This window comes from Somniosus microcephalus, chromosome 18, assembly GCF_052327205.1.
Source record: "Somniosus microcephalus isolate GS21.2 chromosome 18, FLI_Smic_1.0, whole genome shotgun sequence".
Taxonomy (NCBI): Eukaryota; Metazoa; Chordata; class Chondrichthyes; order Squaliformes; family Somniosidae; genus Somniosus; species Somniosus microcephalus.
The window spans coordinates 73,599,945-73,617,765 of record NC_141004.1 but is presented as its reverse complement, the minus strand read 5'-3'; the positions used below and the strand labels follow the sequence as shown (position 1 = coordinate 73,617,765).

At 48.0% G+C, this 17,821-nt stretch overlaps 1 protein-coding gene across 2 annotated transcripts in view; it reads left to right on the top strand.

The window, feature by feature from the left end:
• Window positions 1-17,821, top strand: part of LOC147105383 (choline/ethanolaminephosphotransferase 1-like) — a 55,372-nt gene that overhangs the window by 31,096 nt on the left and 6,455 nt on the right. For both annotated transcript variants that reach the window (XM_086011682.1, XM_086011683.1), the window contains exons 5-7: window positions 8,734-8,865; window positions 10,835-10,993; window positions 11,943-12,068. In XM_086011682.1, coding sequence (XP_085867808.1) covers window positions 8,734-8,865; window positions 10,835-10,993; window positions 11,943-12,068 — 417 coding nt within the window. The remainder of the gene's footprint in view (window positions 1-8,733; window positions 8,866-10,834; window positions 10,994-11,942; window positions 12,069-17,821) is intronic.

Below are 17,821 nucleotides of genomic sequence, written 5' to 3'. Positions count from 1 at the left end.
TACCCTGTCAAGCGCACTCAGAATTTTATGTTTCAACGAGATCCCCTCTTCTGAACTCTAGGGAATATAGGCCTAGTCTACTCAATCTCTCCTCATAGGACAATCCCCTCATCCCAGGAACCAGTCTGGTGAACCTTCGTTGCACTCCCTCTATGGCCAGTGTATCCTTCCTTAGGTAAGGAGACCAAAAACTACACAATACTCCAGGTGTGGTCTCACCAGGGCCCTATATAATTGCAGTAAGACGTCTTTACTCTTGTACTCAAATCCTCTTGTAATAAAGGCCAACATACCATTTGTTTTCCTAATTGCTTGCTGTACCTGCATCTTAACTTTCAGTAATTGACGTACAAGGACATCCAGGTCCCTCTGAACACCAACATTTCCCAATCTATCACCATTTAAAAAATACTCTGCTTTTCTATTTTTCCTACCAAAGTGGATAACTTCACATTTCTCCACATTATATTCCATTTGCCATGTTCTTGCCCACTCGCCTTAGCCTGCCTATATCCCCTTGAAACCTCCTCGCATCCTCCTCACAACTTGCGTTCCCAGCCAGCTAGTAATACCAAGTGCTACAGGATTAAAGTCTCCCACACACGCTGCCTCCTTCACCAGCACAACTTTCTCCAGTTTTGTAAGTCTGAGAATATCAACAGCAACAATTTACATTTACATAGCGCCTTCAATGTAGTAAAAGGTCCCAAGGCGCTTCACAGGTGTGTTATCGGACAAAATTTGACACCGAGCCACATGAGATATTCGGACAAGTGACCAAAAGATTGGTCAAAGAGGTAGGTTTGAACGAGCTACGTAAAGGAGGAGGGAGAGGCGACGAGCTTTAGGGAGGGTTTTCCAGAGCTTGGGGCCCAGGTAGCTGAAGTGGGTTTGTTTTTGCGGTTGGAGATTTACGTAACCCATTCTCTTGGCGCGAAGCCTTTAATTCAAGCCCCTTCTTATCCTCCCCCCCACCCCCCCCCCTTCCTCCTCCAGGCACCCCCTCCTCACGGTGAGACTGTTGTATGGGTGCCGGGTAAGGTATTGGAGGGCAACCGCCTGGTGGTTATTTCATGTGAGCCTTGATGGTGGAATGTCCACAGACTGTTCAATCGTGAGGGCATCACGGTTTAGGTCAGTCCCACCGTCCTGGTCTGTTAGAAATATTAAGTGCTGCAGATTCAAAGTCCGCACAGCCCCGCTTTCTTCCATAGACCTTCTGACTGTACTGAAGTTTCAGTCACCGTACAGTGCCTTTCACAGGCAGCTTCACTGTATCTGCTTCAGCCTCAGACAGTGGCTCGGGAGAAGGATGGAGTCTCCATCACTGTCTGTCCTTCTTTCTCTCAGTTTGTGTGTGTGTCTCTCTCTCTCCTGTCACTCTTGCTGCACCCTCTTTACTCCCACACTTCTCTCTCCTGTTTTGTGTGTCTCTTTCTCCTTTTTGAGCCTCCTCACCTGTCGCCCCCCTCACCCTTACTTTGCAGTATAATGCGGGCTGGTATGGATGTTGACACCGCCTCATCAGCTGTAGCATTAATTGCACTGTGCAGAGCTTTCGCCTTCTATCTGGATAGCACTACCCTAATATTAACTGGGATAGAATTACAGGAAACTTTTTTTTTTTATCCGGCACGGACGGGACCGACGTGGTGCCGGTTCATCAAAAATTCCGGATAACCGAATGCTATAGTGAAAGATACGGAGCCGAGAGCTCCGTGTAAAGCAACAAACCCTACAGCTTCAGAACAATGGCCACAAGTTGCAAGCGTCTCTGTAGCTTAGCAACAGCTGCAGCCACACCCTTGCACAGCAATAAATGGAGGAAGGCAAGTAATAAAAGTTACCTGAACCTACTCCTCAATTTTGCCGGTTAACCGAGATTTCCTGTTATTTAGGTGCCGGTAAATCAAAAGTTTCCTGTAGTGTAAAAGGAATAGAAGGCACAGAATTCCTAAAATGCATTCAGGAAAACTTTTTAGCTAGTACATAACAAGCCCAACAAGAGAGGGGCAGTTCTGGACTTAGCTTTAGGGAATGAAGCTGGGCAGGTGGAAGGGGTATCAGTGGGAGAGCATTTTGATGGTAGTGATCGTAATTCAGTTAGATTTAGCATAGTTTTTGAAATGGACAAAGATAGACCAGTTCTCTGTTGGGGAAAGGCCAATTTTACTAAGCTGAGATGTTAGCAAAAGTGAACTGGAAACAGCTACTTGAAGGTAAATCAGTGTCAGAGCAGTGGGAGGATTTAGAACAAATATATTCCCACAAAAAGGGTGGGACTCTCAAATCTAGAGCTCCCTGGATGTCAAGGAGCATACAGACTAGGATAAGGGAAAAATGGGAAGCTTTTGTCAGATACCGAAAGCTCAATACTGCAGAAAGCCTAGCGTACAGAAAGTGCAGGGGTGAAATTAAAAAGGAAATTAGGAAAGCAAAGAGAAGGCATGAAAAAATATTGGCAAAGAAAACCCAAAGGTGTTTTATAAATACGAAAGAGCAAGAGGATAACTAAAGAAAGAGTTGGGCCTATTAGAGACCAAAAGGGTAACCTGTGCGGAGGCGGAAGGTGTGGGTATGGATCTTAACGAATACTTTGTATTCACAGAAGAGAGGGACAATGCAGAAGTTGCAGTTGAGGAGGAGGAGTGTGAAATATTAGATGGGATAAACAGAGAGAGAGAGAGGCAGTATTAAGAGGGTTAGCATCTTTGAAAGTAGATAAATCACCAGGCCGGATGAAATGTATCCCAGGCTGTTGAGAGGCAGGGCAGGAAATAACGGAGGCTCTGATCATCATTTTCCAATCCTCTCTGGCTACACGCATGGTGCTGGAGGACTGCTAACGTTGTGCCATTGTTTAAAAAGGGAGAAAGGGATAGACCGAGTAATTAGGCCAGTCAGCCTAACCTTGGTGGTGGGAAAATGATTGGAAACAATTCTGAGGAGCAGTATAAATTGTCATTTAGAAAGGCACGGATTAATCAGGTCAGCATGCATTTATTAAGGGAAGGTCGTGTCTGACTAACTTGATTGAATTTTTTGAGGCGGCAACGTTAGAGGGTCGATGAGGATTAGGGTTGCAAAATTCTGGGAATTTTTGAAAGAGGAAACTTTCCATGGGAATTTTGAGTTTTTTTGCACACTGATGGTTTTTGTCTCTGACCCTTATATTATCTTTGTCATCAAAATAGACATACTGTTCCATACAAATAAAAACAGGCTTTCAAAACTTTATTTAGGTTATAATTTTGAACTTTATTGAACCCCCACAAAAAAGACCCATCTAAAATAAAATAAAAAGAGCGTCGGCTTATTTAGCCTGTAATTTGTCCTTATTTTGTCCCTTGAGTCTTCTACTCATGAGCCTTCTGAGTCTTCTACTCATCATTGCTCCTCCTGATTCTCTGACTCTGGCTCTGACGTGTCCCTTTCCTCCTCTGTGTCACTGTCTAGCTGTGTGGTGGACACTTCTGTATCTGGCTCAAGAAGTTGTAAGTCTGCCCAGATAGCCACCAGTTTCTCCACTCTCGTTAGTCAGCCTGTTGCGCACCTTTGTATGTGTATTCCCAAAAAGTGACCAGTTTCATTCAGAGGCCGCTGATGAAAGTGGGATTTGGAGTATCACCGATGCAATGGGTGACAGGGCCTCAGATGCACAAAGTCCCTTCCACCAGGTTTGCATGATTCCCATATCCCGTCCCCATTCCAAAGACCTTGCTTGGTAGAGAACTTTGCCAGACTTCCCAGAACTTTGTCCACGTCCAGATTGAGGTGGCGTGAGAGGGTAGAAATCGCACTGTAAGCGCTGTTGATCTGTTCTCCAGAAAGTATTGGTCGCCCAACATGCTTTGGGTCCAGCATGTATGCTGCAGCATGAATCGGCTTGACACAAAATTCTTGACGCGTCTATGAATCGAACAATTGCCTTCTCCTCTGCTTTGAGCAGCAGGGATGTGGGTAGGGCAATGCTGATTTGTTCTTTTAAATCAGCAAAAAGCCTGAACATCTGACAAGACAGTGTCATCTCCTTCAATCTGAGCAATTGCAGATGCTACTGGTGAGAGTAGTTTAAGGCTGCTAACCACTCTCTCCCAAAACACATCATCCAGCAGTATTTTCTTGATGGTTTCCATATCCCCAGACTGGGATATTGCCATTTCTTGCAGCGACTCCTTACCCTCCAGAAGGCTGTTGTACATTATGACAACGCCACCCCACCTAGTGTTGCTGGGCAGCTTCAGTGTGGTGTTCTTGTTCTTTGTCGTTTGCTTGGAGTTGTAGGTTGCTGCAACTACCTGTTTTCCCCTGACATACTTAACAACTTGCTTGGCTCTCTTGTACAGTGTTTCCATGGTTCTCAAACCCATGATATCCTTGAGCAGGTTAAGCCCATGAGCTGCGCACCCAATAGATGTAATATGAGGGTAGGCCTCCTCCACTTGAGCCCAAGCAGCCTTCATATTCACAGCATTGTCAGTAACTACTACAAAGACCTTTTGTGATCCAAGATCATTGATGACCGCTTTCAGCTCATCAGCAATGTATCTGCTGTGTGTCTGTTGTCCTTCGTGTCTGTGCTCTTGAAGAACACTGGGAGAGGAGTGGAGATGATGTAGTTTATGATGCCCTCCCCTCGTACATTTGACCACCCATCTGAGATAACTGCAACACAGTCTGCCATCTCTATCGTTTCTGAGCTTTCCTTGGACTCTGTTGTACTTAGCCTCCAGCAAATAACTAGACAAAGCATGTCTGGTGGGAGGACAGTATGCAGGGCGAATAACATTGAAAAATCTCTTCCAGTACACATTAGCTGTGAGCATGAGGGGTGAGCCTGTCGCATATACAGCTCGAGCAAGGCACTCATCTGCATTCTTCTGGCTATGGTTATCCATTGTATCAAAGAACCTTCCAAGTGGGCCAGGAGTTGCTGATGACAAGGAGCCTGATGCTGAATGTGAGCCATCATCATCTTGAATGGAAGCAGAGGAACTCTGGGCTGACTGCTGTGAGCTTTGAGTGAAGTTGTTGCATTTGGATAAATGCTGCTGCATCTTTGTGACATTCTTTACATATGGCTTTGTACGGTGTTTGCACATGTACACAGTCTTTCCATCTTTAATGTCTGGGGTAAAATGCTTCCACACATCCAACGGTAAACGTGGCATTGTTCTATGCAGAAAAATAAAGGGTATTTGTCTGTGTCGAACTGCGGTCGATCAGCACGATTGCAGCAGGGTGAGTAAACTTTTCCTGATGCTCCATTTGATGGAAGCATGACCTGTGCACGCACGACGCTACATCACCAATAGAGGGAGCTAATTGCTCATCCAACCAATCAGGACACATTTGTTCACAGTCACACACAAAACTTGTAATTATTAAAACAAGCCAAGTAAGAAGATAAACATATATTGATTAAGAAATTCCTTAATAATTAAGATTCCATCTCTGTTAGTAATTTTAAGAGAGGACCTGTGGGGGAAAAAAAAAATGAAAGAAATACCAACAAAAAAAAATATTATGCTAGCATGTCCTTTTTTGGGCAAAATTCCCAAGCTAAACTTCCCGTGGAAAATTTCCAGAAATTTACCGGAAACTTTCCACCCCTTCGCACCCTAATGAGGATAGTGCATTTGATGTAGTCTACATGGATTTTAGCAAGGCTTTTGACAAGGTCCCACATGGCAGGTTGGTCAAAAAAGTAAAAGTCCATGGGATCCTAGGGAAAGTGGCAAGTTGGATTCAAAATTGGCTCAGTCGCAGGAAGCAAAGAGTAATGGTCGGGTGTTTTTGTGACTGGAAGGCTGTTTCCAGTGGGGTTCCACAGGGCTCGGTACTAGGTCCCTTGCTTTTTTTTTAATTCATTGATGGGATGTGGGCGTCGCTGGCTGGCTAGGCCTGCATTTAGTGCCCATCCCTAGTTGCCCTTGAGAAGATGGTGGTGAGCTGCCTTCTTGAACCGCTGCAGTCCATATGGTGTAGGTACACCCACAATGCTGTTAGGAAGGGAGTTCCAGGATTTTGGCCCAGCGACAGTGAAGGAACGGCGATACAGGTCCAAGTCAGGATGGTGTGTGGCTTGGAGGGGAACTTGTAGGTGGTGGTGTTCCCATGCGTCTGCTGCCCTTGTCCTTCTAAGTGGTAGAGGTCGCAGGTTTGGAAGGTGCTGTTGAAGGAGCTTTGGCGAGTTGCTGCAGTGCATCTTGTAGATGGTACACACTGCAGCCACAGTACGCCGGTGGTGGAGGGAGTGAATGTTGAAGGTGGATGGAGTGCCAATCAAGCGGGCTGCTTTATCCTGAATGGTGTCGAGCTTCTTGAGTGTTGTTGGAGCTGCACTCATCCAGGCAAGTGGAGAGTATTTCATCACACTCCTGACTTGTGCCTTGTAGATAGTGGAAAGGCTTTGGGGAGTCAGGAGGTGAGACACTCGCTGCAGAATTCCCAGCCTCTGGCCTGCTCTTGTAGCCACAGTATTTATATGGCTGGTCCTGTTCAGTTTCTGATCAATGGTAACCCCCAGGATGTTGATAGCGGGGGATTCAGCGATGGTAATGCCATTGAATGTCATGGGGAGATGGTTAGAGTCTCGCTTGTTGGAGATGGTCATTGCCTGGCACTTGTGTGGTGCGAATGTTATTTGCCACTTGTCAGCCCAAGTCTGAATGTTGTCCAGGTCTTGCTGCATATGGACACGGACTGCGTCAGTATCTGACTAGTCTTGAATGGTGCTGAACAGTATGCAATCATCAGCGAACATCCCCACTTCTGACCTTATGATGGAGGGAAGGTCATTGATGAAACAGCTGAAGATGGTTGGGCCTAGGACACTGCCCTGAGGAACTCTTGCAGTGATGTCATGTGATTGAGATGAATGACCTCCTATGTATCAATGATTTAGACTTCAATGTAGGGGGCATGATTAAGAAGTTTGCAGAAATTGGCCGTGTGGTTGATCGTGAGGATGAAAGCTGTAGACTGCAGGAAGATATCAATGGACAGAAAAGTGATACATGGAATTCAATCTGGAGAAGTGTGAGGTAAAGCATTTGGGGAGGGCTAACAAGACAAGGGAATACACAATAAATGGTAGGATACTCAGAAATGTAGAGGGACCTTGGGGTGCATGTCCACAGATCCCTGAAGGTAGCAGGCCGGGTAGATAAGGTGGTTAAGAAGGCATACGGAATGCTTGCCTTTATTAGACGAGGCATAGAATACAAGAGCAGGGGGGGTTATGCTTCAACTATATAAAACACTAGTTAGGTCGCAGCTAGAGTACTGCGTGCAGTTCTGGTCACCACATTACAGGAAAGATGTGATTGTATTAGAGAGGATGCAGAGGAGATTTACAAGGATTGTCAGGACTGGAGAATTTTAGCTATGAGGAAAGATTGGATAGGCTAGGGTTGTTTTCGTTGGAATAGAGGAGGCTGAGGGGAGACTTGATTGAGGTGTATAAAATTATGAGGGGCCTAGATAGAGTGGCTAGGAGGCACCTATTTCCCCTAGCAGAGAGGTCAATAACCAGGGGGCATAGATTTAATGTAATTGATAGATTAGAGGGAAGTTGAGAACTTTTTTCACCCAGAGGGTGGTGGGGGTCTGGAACTGTCTGCCTGAAAGGGTGGTAGAGTCAGAAACCTTCACATTTAAAAAGTACTTGGATATGCACTTGAAGTGTCGCAACCTACAGGGCTACGGACCAAGAGCTGGAAAGTGGGATTAGGCTGGATGGCTCTTTTTCAACTGGCTCAGACATGATGGGCTGAATGGCCTCCTATGCTGTAGATTTCTATGAGCACAAAGCCAGCTCCACATCTTTGTCATCCTAGGCCCCAAAATCCTGGCTAGGGCAGTGCCCAGTGATTTGTGCTGTTTATCCTGCACGCCTGCTACTCCCAGTGAGGAACTGTTTGGCTTGGTTAAGGGCTGTTCACTCTGATCCACTCTGGTTACATCTTTGAAACAAGTGTCAGTTGAAGGTTAGAACTGGGACTAACCCATGTTCCTTCGTCGGATACTATTGTTTGGTTAACACATTTAGCAGCTCTGTCCTAGCAGCTGATGGTTTCTTCTCCTATAGGAGCCTCCATCTGTTCTCTAATGCCCCAACCTCACCATTGGCCAATGATGTGGAGGATATCTAGAGACAGACTACCTTGTAGGGCCATCTTCATTCATCGCCCAAAAACTTCTTTCATGCACTGCACTGTGCATCCGCTCCCACCCTTGTGAGGCTGAATGAGTTCTTAAATTAAGTTTGCTAAGATTCAAAATAGCTCCTGTGTGGAGGGGTGTGCATGCACAGAACTGACTGAGGGAAAACTGGAGAAACTTGTGCTTTTCAGTCTGGGGAAAAAAGTCATTTGCAAGGTGTTCTTGTAGAGGGAGCTATGGGTATAGAAAAAGTTAATCTGGAATATTACTTTAAATTAAACTGAGTTGGCCAAGGAGACACAAGTTCAAACTAGTAAACAGCAATTTTAGGACTGATCAGGGAATTCTTCAGACAGAGCGTGGTCAATGTGTGGAATAAACTCCGAGTAGTGGAGGCAGAAACCCTGGAATCGTTTAACAAAGAGTGGATGCTGCAATGTTGGATCTTCGAGATGAATCGGCCAAGATGGTCTGATTGGCCTTCTCACCATACTTGTCTTGTGCTCTTTGAACAGTGAATTTCCGCTGCTTGCTGTCGTTCTCATTTTCTCTCTTTACCCCGTAAAGATCCCGGTTTTGGAAATTCAAGTTAAAATTGTGCCGGCTCTCTTTGTGGTAGCGGGCGCCGTCTTCTCCTGCACCAACTACTTCACCGTCATCTTCACTGGTGGTGTTGGCAAGAATGGCTCCACCATAGCAGTAAGTGCCTAAGCGTCTGCATGGGGTGGGAGGGGGTGTCGGACGGTTGTGGCGGGGTCGGGCTGGTCTGCGTGCGGCGGTGGGGAGGGAGGGGGTGTCGGGCCGGCCTGGGGGATTGCGGTGGGGTCGGGCTGGTCATGCGGGGGGTGGGGAGGGAGGGGGTGTCGGGCCGGCCTGGGGGGTGGTGGAGTCGGGCTGGTCGTGCGGGGGGTGGGGAGGGGGTGTCGGGCCGGCCTGGGGGGTGGTGGAGTCGGGCTGGTCGTGTGGGGGGTGGGGAGGGAGTGAGGGGGTGTCGGGCTGGCCTGGGGGGTTGCGGCGGGCTCGGGCTGGTCTGTGTGCGGGGGGTGGGGAGCTGGCCTGGGGGGTGCGGCGGGGTCGAGCTGGTCTGCGTGGGGAGGGAGGGGGTGTCGAGCTGGCCTGGGGGGTGCGGCGGGCTCGGGCTGGTCTGTGTGCGGGGGGTGGGGAGCTGGCCTGGGGGGTGCGGCGGGGTCGAGCTGGTCTGCGTGGGGGGGGGGGGCGAGACCGGCCTGGGGGGTTGCGGCGGGGTCGAGCTGGTCTGCGTGGGGAGGGAGGGGGGTGTCGAGCTGGCCTGGGGGGTGCGGCGGGGTCGAGCTGGTCTGCGTGGGGGGGGGGGGCGAGACCGGCCTGGGGGGTTGCGGCGGGGTCGGGCTGGTCTGCGTGGGGAGGGAGGGGGTGTCGGGCTGGCCTGGGGGGTGCGGCGGGCTCGGGCTGGTCTGTGTGCGGGGGGTGGGGAGCTGGCCTGGGGGGTGCGGCGGGGTCGAGCTGGTCTGCGTGGGGGGGGGGGGGGCGAGACCGGCCTGGGGGGTTGCGGCGGGGTCGGGCTGGTCTGCGTGCGGGGGGTGGGGTGGGAGGGGGTGTCGGGCTGGCCTGTGGACACAGGACGATGTTTAAGCTCCAGGTTCATCTGTTTAATGTTAAACTCACAGATTTAGCTCAGCCCTCCTGTATTACTCCATTAGTTTAATGTTAAACTCACAGATTTAGCTCACCCTCCTGTATTACTCCATTAGCCAGCGGTTTGTCCAAGCCATAGGGAGATGGTGTCTGGTAAGGACTGTGTTTATCGGGTGCTGATGATGATGAGAATGAGCTAATTATGAGATCGGAGAGGTATCAGAGAGAGAGAGATCTCCAGAGAAAGAGCGTCCTAACACAGTGAGAGATCAACCAGGGAGTGAGACACGAGAGATCCGGAGAAAGAGGGAGCAGAGAGATCAGAAAAAGGAAACAAACGGAGACAGAGATGGAGCCAATGGTGCGGAGGAGAGAGAGAGAGATCAGGCAAAGGGAGAAGAGCGGGAGAGAGATATTAACCAGGTGGATCAGCCGGAAAGCAAGATCAGATGTACCTGCAAGCTGATTGTGCTGTATAATATTCCCAGTAGCAGGACTGAGGGGAAGGGAACAGATGGGCTGGTGTGTGTACAAACTTCAAGTATTCACTGCAAGCCTGCAATGTTGATTCTTGCATCGGCTGAAAGGGACGGGGGGTGCGAGGGTGAAAGTGCCGAATCTCGACAATGCTGTCTGTCCCTGACCATGTTGCAGAAACATACTGGAGAGAAAAGCAGAAGTGAAGGGAAGCAGGAGATGGGGAGAGAGAGAGATGATTTACAGTTGTGAAGAAGCATTGAGAGATAGATGGCCGTAAGGAGATGGAAATTCAAGGAATGCAGGAAACGCAAAGTTAATGGAGAGTTGTGAGTGGTTTATTCACAATTCTCCCTGACTCCACATTGACTGCGGCCCATTCCCCAGTCGTGACCCACTGTCCTGGGCGGGTGGGCTGTGTCCCGGGGCCTCTGGTGTCTGGATATACTGAGCCGATGTCTGACTGGAACACTTCCTGTGCAGTGAGCACTAGTATCGGCTCTCTGCACAAAGGATTGTAATATGGGGGTACGGTGACTGACACGGAGTTAATCACGTGTATCATTGTGTTTCACAGGGTACAAGTGTGCTGTCACCATTCCTGCACATAGGGGCAGTTATAACGCTGGCATTGATGATCTACAAGAAATCCACCAGCCGGCTCTTTGAGAATAACCCCTGCCTCTACATTCTCGCTTTTGGCTTTGTCTCTGCAAAAATAACCAATAAATTAGTGGTACGTACCGCGTATTGTGGGCAGCTTACCGCCCTCCACCCACACAACCCCTGACCCCCTCAGTACTGGCAGCAGGGCCACATCCTGCTGGACCAAACACCCTGACCTTCAGGGATTGCCATCCCCTAAGTAAATGCTGAAAAGCCCGATGACAGAAAGCTGCTGATAAAGTGACACATGAGCAGCTGTTGATACCTTAACTGCCTTAAGGTTGTCCCTCATCAAAATCAAAACCTCAACCTCAAAAACTGATCACAATAATAGCTCGCGGTGATAATTGAGCCTTGTGATTATTTAACGATCAATCTTTTGGTGCAAACTATTTCAGCCTGGTTTGCCTCCTATATTGGATGTGTCTGCTGTGGCTCAGTGGGCAGCACGCTCTCCTCCTGAGCTAGAAGGTCGTGGGTTCAAGTCCCACTCCAGAGACCTGGAACAGAACCTAGGCCAACACCCCAGTGCTGCACTGCCGTAGGTACCGTCTTTCAGATGAGACGTTAAACCATCTGCTCTCCGGTGGATGTAAAAGATCCCGCGGCACTATTTTGAAGAAGAGCAGGGGAGTTCTCCCCAGTGTCCTGGCCAATATTTCTCCCTCACCCAGCATCACTAAAACAGATGATCTGGTCATTATCACATTGCTGTGCATTGAATCTTGTGGCATGCAAATTGGCTGCTGTATTCCCGACATTACGACAGTGACTACACTTCAAAAGTACTTCATTGGCTGTAAAGTGCTTTGGGACTTCCTGTGAGGGGAATCACAAGCGCAGACCTGCACCCTTTCATCTCACACTGCAGCATTCCCAGCGGACATCCTGAGTATGAAAGGTGCTGTATAAATGCAAGTTTGTGCGTGTATTAATCTAATGATGTTGCCCAGCTGATTTTCGAACCAGTGACTGTGTTATTCCAGGTGTAGTGAATAAATTCTCTCTCCTGATTTCAGGTGGCTCATATGACAAAAAGTGAGATGCATTTGCAGGACACTGCATTTGTCGGCCCAGGGCTCCTCTTCCTGGACCAATACTTCAACAGTTTTATAAACGAGTACTTGGTGCTCTGGATTGCTTTGGTGAGTAGAGAGCAGCAGAGGCAATAACCAGTGTCCTGCCTAAACCCGAGTTTAATATCTCTTACTTTCAGATGCTTCTAAATTTGGCCATACACTCAAATCATTCCTGGGGCCACTAGTCAACAGATTTCACCCGACAGTTGCAACTTTCTAACCTACTGCTACCTAACAGCGGGCAGGCATTTCCCAGTGCGGAGCTAAAGCTGGCAGATATTTTCTGACATGTATCTGTAGATATTCAAACACAAACCAGTCTTGATCCACAGCCACTCCTAGGAACGCTGGAGTGTGAGATAAAAGGGTGCAGGTCTGCGCCTGCGATTCCCCTCGCGGGCCGTTCAATGAGAGCTGCCAGGCGCCCACTGCCCACAGCAAAGGGAACACAACTGGGGTCTTGTAGCGGGGCCTTTCACTAGCTAAACCAATCTGCGTGCCTAATATCTTTTCTTTCCAACCTTTTGCTGTAGAGGGAACATCACAAAATCCCAGCTGGGTCTGCCAAGGGCCACAGGTGAAGGAGAGGTGTGTTGTAATGGGGCCTGGTGAAGGAGAGCTGTAATGGGCCTGGTGAAGGAGGGGTGAGCTGTAATGGGCCTGGTGAAGGAGGGGTGAGCTGTAATGGGCCTGGTGAAGGTGAGGTGAGCTGTAATGGGCCTGGTGAAGGAGGGGTGAGCTGTAATGGGCCCTGGTGAAGGAGAGGTGAGCTGTAATGGGCCCTGGTGAAGGAGAGGTGAGCTGTAATGGGCCCTGGTGAAGGAGAGGTGAGCTGTAATGGGCCCTGGTGAAGGAGAGGTGAGCTGTAATGGGCCTGGTGAAGGAGGGGTGAGCTGTAATGGGCCCTGGTGGAGGAGAGGTGAGCTGTAATGGGGCCCTGGTGAAGGAGGGGTGATTTGTAATGGGCCCTGGACCTGGTGAAGGAGGTGAGCTGTAATGGGGTCTGGTGAAGGAGGGGTGAGCTGTAATGGGCCCTGGACCCGGTGAAGGAGAGGTGAGCTGTAATGGGCCCCGGTGAAGGAGAGGTGAGCTGTAATGGGCCCTGGTGAAGGAGAGGTGAGCTGTAATGGGCCTGGTGAAGGAGGGGTGAGCTGTAATGGGCCCTGGACCCGGTGAAGGAGGGGTGAGATGTAATGGGCCCTGGTGAAGGAGAGGTGAGCTGTAATGGGCCTGGTGAAGGAGAGGTGAGCTGTAATGGGCCCGGTGAAGGAGGGGTGAGCTGTAATGGGCCCTGGACCCGGTGAAGGAGGGGTGAGATGTAATGGGCCTGGTGAAGGAGGGGTGAGCTGTAATGGGCCCTGGACCCGGTGAAGGAGAGGTGAGCTGTAATGGGCCCTGGTGAAGGAGGGGTGAGCTGTAATGGGCCTGGTGAAGGAGGTGTGAGCTGTAATGGGCCCTGGACCCGGTGAAGGAGAGGTGAGCTGTAATGGGCCTGGTGAAGGAGAGGTGAGCTGTAATGGGGTCTGGTGAAGGAGAGCTGAGCTGTAATGGGCTCCAGGACCTGATGATTTCCACCCCAGGGTATTAAAACAAGTAGAACATAAGAATTAGGAGCAGAAGTAGGCCATACGGCGCCTCGAGCCTGCTCCTCCATTCAGTAGGATCATGGCTGAGCTTTGACCTCAACTCCACTTTCCCGCCCAATCCCCTAGCCCTTGCTTCCCCTGGAGTCCAAAAATCTATCTATCTCAGCCTTGAATATACTCAACGATCAGCATGCCCTTTGGGGCAGAGAATTCCAAAGATTCACAACCCTCCGAGTGAAGAAATTCCTCCTCATCTCAGTATTAAATGGCCGACCCCTTATCCTGAGACTATGCCCCCTAGTTCTAGACTCTCCAGCCAGGGGAAACAACCTCTCAGTATCTACCCTGTCAATCCCCCTCAGAATCTTGTATGTTTCAATGAGATCACCTCTCATTCTTCTAAACTCCAGGTAGTATAGGCCCAATCTCTCATCCCAGAAATCAATCTAGTGTGTTGGAGTCGACAGAAATCAACAGGCTGAGACTTTTTTTTTAAAGCAAAAACAAAACGTGTCTTACTTTAATCAATCTTCACGAGGTCTGAAGGCTCAGCCCTGTGCAGGGGCTATGACGTCATCACGTTCCCGATGCTCTTAAAGGGACCCTGCACCAATAACCCAACCCAGCATGTACATATCGCAACATTGCTATACAAAGTGAATTGTGTTTAGGTACATATAACAGCATTGGCTATACATTGTGTTATTGTCCCTAATGTGGTCTCTGCCCCAAGTGAACCTTTGTTGCACCGTCTCCAGGGCAAGTAGGTGAGGAAATTCTAAGTGTTGATTATAAACTTTCGAAGCTCTCTTGATTCAAAACTTTTCATTTAGGTTGGAAATTTGCTAATATTTAAGAAGGGTGGGAGAGAAGCCAGGTAATTACAGGCCTGTCAGTTTAACCTATGTTGTGGGGATGCTATAGACCCTGTACTTGAACAAGCGAGCTGATCAGAGAGCACCATCGTAGCTTTGTTAAATCTAGTATTTTTTGAGCTGGTCACTAATAATATAGATAAGGGAGTGTCTATGTATGCTATCTACACTGAGTTCGAGAAGGCATCGATCAGGTTCCACACAAGAGATTATTAGTAAAAATGAGAGCGCATAGAATTGGAGGCAGCCTATTGACTTAGGTTGGAAATTGGTTGGGGGTTGGAGTCAGAGTGGGGATAAAGGGAATGTGTTCTCATTGGCAGAGTATGACATGGTGTTCCCCAGGCATCTGCTTTGGGGCCTGGACTTTTCACCATATTTATTAATGACTTGGATTAAGGAATAGAGTTGTATATCCAAGTTTGCAGATGATACTAAGAAGGAACAGTGAGTAGTGTAGATAGGAGCAGGAAGTTGCAGAGGGACATTGATAGATTGTGAGTGGGCAAAACTGTGGGAAACTGAGTTCAGTGTAGGCAAGTGTAAGGTCATCCACTTTGAACTGTAGAGGAGCAAAGCGATTTAGGAGTCCAGGTTCACAATCATTAAAAGCCAGTAGATGGGTACAAAAAGGATAATGGAATGTTGGCCTTTATCTCCAGGGGCTGGAATATGAAGGGGTGGAAATGATGCTTCAGTTGTCTAGAGCCTTGGTCAGACCCCATCTGGTGTGTTTACTCTTGGGCACTGGACCTCAGGACGGATATATGGGCCGGGGGGGGGGGGGGGGGGGGGGGGGTGCAGTGCAGATTTAGCAGAATGATACCGGGGCTTAGAGGGTTAAATTACGAGCACAGGTTCCATAAACTTAGCTTCTGAGAAACGATTTCCTCTTGGGGGAATTTTGAACAATTTTCTCTAGTGAGGGAATTTTGAACAAAGAGGCATAATCTTAAAATTAGAGCTCGGCTCTTCGGGAGTAAAATTGGGAAGCACCTCTTCGCAGAAAGGGTAGTGGAAATCTGGAACTCCCTTCCCTCCAAAGACTCTGGATTCTGGGAGTTAATTGTAGCTTTCAGGACTGAGATGGGTAGAGTTTTGTTGGGTAAGGGTATCCAGGGGTATGGAGCAAAGGTGGGTAAATGGGGTGAGGCACAGGTCAGCCATAATCTAATTGGCAGAGCAGGCTCGAGAGGCTGAATGGCCTTCTCCTCCTGTGTCCTGAAGGTCTGGATTTGTGCCGTTGGTAGGTGCTGTTTTGTGTATATGTTGCTGTATCTTGGCCTGTACTCTCCCACAGGGTCCCAGTGAGTAGTTTGACCAATGCTTATCTTTAATGTGTAACGAGGCTGGATTAATTAATGATCTCGAAGTGAAGGATCCTCTTGGGAAGAGTGATCATAGCATGGCAGAATTTCAAATTCAGTTTGAGGGTGAGAAAGCTAGGTCTCAAACTAGTGTCCTGAACTCTTATAAAGGTAATTACAAAGGTATGAAGGCAGACTTGGTTAAAGTGGACTGGGAAAATATATTACAGGGTAAGTCTGTAGAAAAGCAGTGGCAAACATTTAAGGAGATATTTCATAACTCTCAGCAAAGATATATTCCAGAGAGAAAGAAAGACTAAGAAAAGGATGAACCATCCGTGGCTAACTAAGGAAGTAAAGGATGGTATCAAATTGAAAACAAAAGCATACAATGTTGTGAAGAATAGTGAAAGGCCAGAGGATTGGGAAATTTTTAAAAACCAGCAAAGGACGACTCAAAAAATTGAGAGAAGATAGCTTATGAGAGTAAGCTAGCAAGAAATATAAAAACAGACAGTAAGAGCTTCTACAGGTATATAAAAAGGAAGAGAGTAGCTAAAGTAAACGTTGGTCCCCTAGAGGATGAGACTGGGGAATTAATAATGGGAAACAGAGAAATGACGGAGACTTTGAACAAATATTTTGTTTCAGTCTTCACGGTAAAAGACACTAAAAGCATCCCAATAATGGACAATCAAGGGGCTATTGGGGTGGGGGGGGAACTTAAAACAATCACTATCACCAGAGAGAAAGTACTAGGCAAACTAATGGGACTAAAGGTGGACACGTCCCCTGGACCCGATGGCCTGCATCCTAGGGTCTTAAGAGGTGGCTGCAGAGATAGTGGATGCATTGGTTGTAATCTACCAAAATTCCCTGGATTCTGGAGAGTTCCCAGCCGACTGGAAAACCGCTAATGTAACGCCCCTATTTAAGAAAGGAGGGAGACAGAAAGCAGGAAACTATAGACCAGTTAGCCTAACATCTGTCATTGGGAAAATGCTGGAGTCCATCATTAAGGTGTGCTAGCAGGACATTTAGAAAATCATAATATAGTCAAGCAGCGTCAGCGTGGTTTTATGAAAGGGCAATCACGTTTGACAAATTTGCTGGAATTCTTTGAGGATGTAACGAGCAGGGTGGACAAGGGTGAGCCAGTGGATGTCGTGTATTTGGATTTCCAGAAGGCATTTGATAAGGTGCCACATAAAAGGTTACTGCACAAGGTAAGAGCCCACGGGGTTGGGGGTAATATATTAGCATGGTTAGAGGATTGGCTAACAAACAAAATTGGGATAAATGGGTCATTTTCAGGTTGGCAAACTGTAACTAGTGGGGTGCCCCAGGGATCAGTGCTGGGGCCTCAGCTATTTACAATCTATATTAATGACTTGGATGAAGGGACTGAGTGTAATGTAGCAAAATTTGCTGATACAAAAATAGGTGGGAAAGCAAATTGTGTGGAGGACGCAAAGAATCTCCAAAGGGATATCGACAGGCTAAGTGAGTGGGCAACAATCTGGCAGATGGAGTATAATGTGGGAAAATGCGAGGTTATCCACTTTGGTAGGAAAAATAAAAAAGCAAATTACTATTTAAACGGGGAGAGATTACAAAATGCTGAGGTACAGAGGGATCTGGGGGTCCTTGTACATGATTCATAAACGTTAGCATGCAGGCACAGCAAGTAATTAGGAAGGCAAATGGAATGTTGGCCTTTATTGCAAAGGGAATGGAGTATAAAAGTAGGGAAGTCCTGTTACAACTGTACAGGGCGTTGGTGAGACCACACCTGGCGTACTGCGGACAGTTTTGGTCTCCTTATTTAACGAAGGATATACTTGCATTGGAGGCAGTTCAGAGAAGGTTCACGAGGTTGATTCCGGAGATGAAGGGGTTGTCTTATGAAGAAAGGTTGAGCAGGTTGGGCCTATACTCATTGGAGTTTAGAAGAATGAGAGGGGATCTTATTGAAACATATAAGATTCTGAAGGGGCTTGACCAGGTAGATGCAGAGAGGATGTTTCCCCTCATGGGAGAATCTAGAACTA